Here is a 6000-nt window from a genome sequence, read left to right on the forward strand (position 1 = left end):
AACCTTATTGTTTACTGTTTGAATTTCAAGGACAATCAACTTATGTAATTGACTCATTTTTGAATGGGAGTTCGCTACTTGTTCCTACATGGCCTGAATGTTCCTTTACATTGTCATAAGTGTCGGATAGATTAACAATACTCTTTTTTAGGTCATCATTTTGACTTGGGAGTTCATTCTGACTTATAAGAGAGTTCCGATAATCTTTCTAATAAACTTGTGGCTTTTTCATTGGGAGAAAATCCTAAGAAAGGTGTTGCCTCAGATGACTGTTATACGTTCAGTGTCGATGATTGATGATGTTTAGGATATGAAACCTCTCCAGTTGTATCAAGATTTTCTTTGCTTGCCATATTTGAAGTTAATATTGGGCATAAAACACGAAAATAAATCTACCTAATCAGATTATTGTCACATGCAAATTCACCATTTTCCTGTTTATCAACAGTCACATGACCAAAGAACATTGGAAAAATGATAGTCTGAGGAAAAGTAATTAAAAAAAAAATTAAAAATTGTATTCGTCTCAAATGTGGTTCAATGATGAGTTGCTACACCACACTTTGTCTCTTCCTAACTGATGTCCGATAATCGATTGTCACACGTCACAATTACACTCTGAAATGTAGTGCAAAATTTAGTATGCAGACTTACACGTATCACAGCTCATTGCCACCGTATTAAAATAGCACTCTTGATATTGAGATGAGGGAAGCACTTTAATTACCACTGATACTGAGTGAGCAAAATATGCAGTTATCTCAAGCTCTGACTATAGTTTTAAAGTGGTAATAGTGATTTCTCAGTCATACAATCAGAGCAACTTAATAATTTGGCCTCCACCATTCACAAATACAAAGACAAGTGAAACTAGAAAATTTCAATCACAGTTAATGAAAGTTCACATAACAACTTAGCTGCTCTGTATGATGAGATACTCAAATTTGATATCATTGGGGATTGTTGCTTTAGAAAGTCCTTGAGTCTTTTGTTGCTGTAGTACTAATTTTGAAATCAAACACTGAGTCTAATACTTTTCTTGTTATATATTGTGATTGATTACCATGTACATAGGTAGAATATACATTGGCTGTCTGGCAGCCTTCGATAGACTGTCACACAGACAGCTTCCAAAAGATGATAATGCAGACAGACCAACCTTGTGGCTCATACATCACTTCCATTTATATGCAACAAAATAATTGAATACATTATTGAATTTGAGATTTACAAAATAACAATCAAGTCATGAGAGAATTTTGGGTCAGATGTTGCACTAGGAGTCCTGATGCATAATGAGGAAAAGTTTATGTAGTGTCACATGTAATTCCAAAGAATATTAAGTACAATAATATAAATTTTGTTAATTACAACCCAATTAGTTTGAATAAAATATTACTAACATGGTTTGATCTCAAGTAGAGCTATAATTTTAGATGACCATAATGAATAAACATTGTAGCTTTTCTGAAATAGGTGGAGGAGAATTTTCAAGAATATGTGGTGCAACATGACTGCATAGTTCAAATCACGAAACTTAAAAGTTAGATTATTAACAAAAGGCTTATTCCCCTAAGTTGCAAATATAAATCAGGTAGTATAATGTGAAATTTAATCTGAGATGATAAACTCATTTGTACTAATTTTTTAAAGGGCAGTTTGCTACTAGAACTGGGTATAGACATTACAGTATAAAGACCAGAAAGTTAAAATCGGAGCTAGGGATCTTTTCAGAGCACATTGACTTGAGGAAAGAATTTCAGATAGGGGTGGAAAGTTAGTCACATTTCATGCAGCATAAGTTTCAGTGGGAGGCCCTTACATGTCATTCATGCAGTCCCGGTCTCTCCCCACTCCATTTTCATAAACTTCGAGTCCTGAAGAATGGCTGTCAATTTTCAGCGGACGTGGGTACAGTCATGGTTCTGTAGGCAAATGCCATAATTTTTCCATTAACATTGACCAGCTTGTCTCGCAATGGTATAAATTTATTAAGTTACAGCAATTACTTTTGAAATAATAAAAAATTTACTTACTTTTTTTCCATCTGTTATGTTTTCATTTGACTGCTCCTTATAGAAAAATGAAACATGGGCTACCATCATTAAATCTGTGACTTACTTGGTGCTAATTTTATTATAGACTAGAAGTGTAATGTGTGTTTTTATCTTGTCGACTGTTGTCTCTTTCCTGTAGGTCACTGCTTCCTTCTCTTTTATTTTGCCTTTTTAATAGACTCCCTGAATGTGCTCTATACGTAGTGATCTCTTCATTTATTTATTGGTGGGACATTAAACCATTCATTCGTTCTTTGTGTACTGATTGCAGTTAGAAATTTTCGCAGTTGATGAATGTAATTGACATAATTGTTGTATGAAGAATAAGTAAATAATCCAATTTTTTGTTATGTTTTTAGGTTGTGGGTGTAGCAGAACGTGCAGGAGCAGCTCTGGCTGACTTAAGAGTGGAACATCGTGAGGACCTTGTAGTGCCTTTTGTAATCCCTTGAAAATAGAGGAAGACTGAAAGAAAGGACGGACAAAATGGATGATCCAGGATATGGAAGGATCTGATGAAGCCAATGACTGATAAAATTATAATCACATTTTAGCATTGGCTTGTGACTGATGTTATTTCTTTTATAATGTTTATATTAATCTCACCAAAGATATATTTTATTGCAAAAAAAAAAATAATCTATTGCCAATGGGAGCAATGACAGTTGGCGGAGTTCCGTAATTCACTAAGAACACAGCTGTTATGAAACAGACAAGGATATAGAAACATTGATGTAATACTGTTGCATTTTAGTGCAGACATTCATATATTTTAAAAATGGAATTCTCACTCACTTTAATACCTTGAGATATCTTAACTGGTTTTTAGTAAATGTGCTATGAAATAATAAATCTTGAGGAAGGCAACATATTTTACAATTTTTTGAAACTGGTAAATCTGTATTTTTAATTTTGTAAATAATTAGTTATTTTGATAAAATTAACATCAAAATTTAAGTAAATATTAGTTATACGTTTTATTTTGGTTGAATATGTGTGCTTGAACTGAAAGTTGAGTGTTCATTTTGTCATAAGTTACAAGTAAATAAATAGTAAAAATGTATTCTGTAATAGCAGTACTTAAATGTTCTTGATATATCCTAACACAAGAAGGCACAAGGATATGACACATTTGTTTAATTGGCCTTGAAAGAAAATTTCATTGTAAACATTGTCTTTGGTTTGTGTGTAATTATTGTCCCATTTTACTCAGCTGAAAAGTTTCATTGTTGGTTTCTGAGTCTTGCCACAACTGCTTTTTTTTTTTTTATTCAAAGTAATAAGTTCGTAATAAAAGTGTCTACTGGCATTCAGCATCCAGTTTTATTGAAATATAATTTTTTAGCAGCATGCATTAATAACATGACAGCTTTGACCTACCATATTGTTATTCATTAGTTTCATTTATGACAGCGGCTTGTATTTTTCAATGTTAATTTGGGTTTATGTGTTAATGTTCCATCACAGTTCCTTGCATGTGAATAGGTTACAGGAGTATAGCTCTAGTGCAGTCTCAGACTAAGAATCCATGCAGGTTGTAGTGTGCCCAACCTCATCCTCTCATGGCACTTTGGGAAGTTCAGCTCAGGGAATATGTTTTATGCATAAAAAATAATGGAAAAATCTGGATGCAATACAAATAGTGGGAGGAGTAAGGGCAACAATTCATTGTATCGTTGAGTTGTTGAGCATTCAGTTAATATATTCACTAATAGATAACCTTTGCAGTCGTGGAATTGTAGATCACTTTATCACAGTTATTTCTGGGCTGTTTTGCACCCAATGGATATTTAGTTGAGCAATGAAATGGTATGTCAGTGCAGAATATTGCAAGGCCTCTCACAAGGGGGCAGTATTTAACTAATCACTATATATCATATTTATATACAATTTAACCAGTCACTATATACCTCAGCTTATACATGTAGCCGTACCATAGGAACAACAATGCAGGGGTATCTTTTGAGAGGCCAAAAAACTTGTGGCTCCTGAAAAGGGACACCAGGCTTTTCAGTATCTGCAGGTCAACAATCTGGATGATTGACTGATTTGGACTGGTTACATCAACCATCAACCTATGCTGGTTCTGTGAACAGCTGAAAGCAAGGGGAAACTGCAGCTACAACTTTTCCCGAGGGCATGCAGCTCTATAATAAGGGTAGATGATGATGACATCCTCTTGGGTAAAATATCCTGGAGGTAAAGTAGTCCCCCATTCAGATCTCTGGGGGACTACTCAGGAGGATGTCATCACAAAAAACAAAACTGGCATTCATAGAATGAAGGCTTTCACGGCAGGTGTTGTCATCACTTAACATTTCTGCACTGAGATACCGTTGTCCATACATAACTCTCCCCTAACGTTTTGCCTTCAACTGCGGAAGGCATCCTCTGAGGACAATCGCCGATTGTCCTTGGAGGATGCCTACCGCAGTCGAAGGTGAGACGTCAGGGGAGTCTCTTATGTATGGACCACGGCATCTCAGTCCAGAAGTGTTAAGTGATGAAAACTGGCATTGTAGGGATCAGGACTGAGTTGTGGAATGTTAGATCCCTTAATTGGGCAGGTAGATTAGAAAATTTAAAAAGGGAAATGGATAGGTTGAAGTTAGATATACTGAGAATTAGTGAAGTTCAGTGGCAGGAGGAACAGGATTTCTGGTCAGGTGAATACGGGGCTATAAATACAAAATCAAATAGGGATAATTCAGTTGTAGTTTTAATAATGAATAAGAAAATAGGAACGCGGTAAGCTACTGTGAACAATATAGAGAATATATTATTGTAGTCAAGACAGACATAAAGCCCAAATCCACAACAGTTCTAAAAGTTTATATTCTGACTAGTTCTGCAAATGATGAAGTGTTTGAAGAAATGTATGATGAGATAAAATAAATTATTCAGATAGTGAAGGGAGATGAAAATTTAGTAGTGTTGGTGGACTGGAATTCGATAGTAGGAAAGGGAAGCGAAGGAACGATAGTAGGTGTATATGGATTAGGGGAAAGGAAGGAACAAGAAAGCCATGTGGTAGAATTTTGTATAGAGCCTAATGTAATCACCGCTAACATGAAAGAAGGTTGTGTATGTGGAAGAGACCCGGGCACACTGGAAAATTTCAGATTGATTATTTAATGGTAAGACAGATTTCGGGACCAGACTTTAAACTGACATTTCCAGGGGCAGATTTGGACTCCGACCAGAATTTATTGGTTGTGAACTGTAGATGAAAACTGAAGAAGTTGCAAAAAGGTTGGATATTAAAGAGATAGGACCTGGATAAACTGAAAGAACCAAGGATTTTTGAGAGTTTCAAAGGGAGCAATAGGGAATGATTGACACGAACAGGGGATAGGAATGCAGTAGAAGAAGAATGGGTAGCTTTGACAGATGAAATAGTAAAGGCAGCAGAGGATAAAATAGTTAAAAAGAGCAGGCTTAGTAGAAATCCTTGGATAACATGAGAGATATTAAATTTAACTGCTCAAAGGAGAAAATGCAGACAAAAGGGAATACAAACATAAAAAAATGAGACTGATAGGAAGTGCAAAATGGCTAACCAGGAATGTCTAGAGGACAAATGTAAAGATTTAGAAGCTACTAAGAGACCGATACATAAAGCCTTCAGGAAATTAAAGAGGCATTTGGAGAAAAGGAAAGCAGCTGTATGAATATTGAGAATTCAGATAGAAAACCAGTCCTAAGAGGAGAAAGGAAAACTGAACAGTGGAAGGAGTAAGTAGAGGGTCTTCACAATGGGATGTATTTAAGGGCAATATTATAGAAATGGAAAAGGATGTGACAAAACTCTTCCATCTGGTGAGCAAGGTGCATGAAACAGGCAAAAAGAAATATAATAATTCCAATTACAAAGAAAGCATGTGCTGACAGTGGGAATATTACTGAACTATTAGTTTACCAAGTTATGGCTGGAAACTACTAA

General features: G+C 35.4%; 1 protein-coding gene across 1 annotated transcript in view; it reads left to right on the plus strand.

Moving 5' to 3' along the window:
• The window catches only part of LOC124805067 (ragulator complex protein LAMTOR1), a 74365-nt gene extending 71609 nt beyond the window's left edge, over nucleotides 1-2756 (plus strand). Inside the window, exon 5 of the mRNA XM_047265491.1 lies at nucleotides 2417-2756. Within this exon, the coding sequence (XP_047121447.1) occupies nucleotides 2417-2509 (93 nt within the window). The 3' untranslated portion in view covers nucleotides 2510-2756. The remainder of the gene's footprint in view (nucleotides 1-2416) is intronic.
• Nucleotides 2757-6000: the final 3244 nt, after the last annotated feature.

The sequence above is a fragment of the Schistocerca piceifrons genome, chromosome 7 (assembly GCF_021461385.2).
Source record: "Schistocerca piceifrons isolate TAMUIC-IGC-003096 chromosome 7, iqSchPice1.1, whole genome shotgun sequence".
NCBI classification, from domain to species: Eukaryota; Metazoa; Arthropoda; class Insecta; order Orthoptera; family Acrididae; genus Schistocerca; species Schistocerca piceifrons.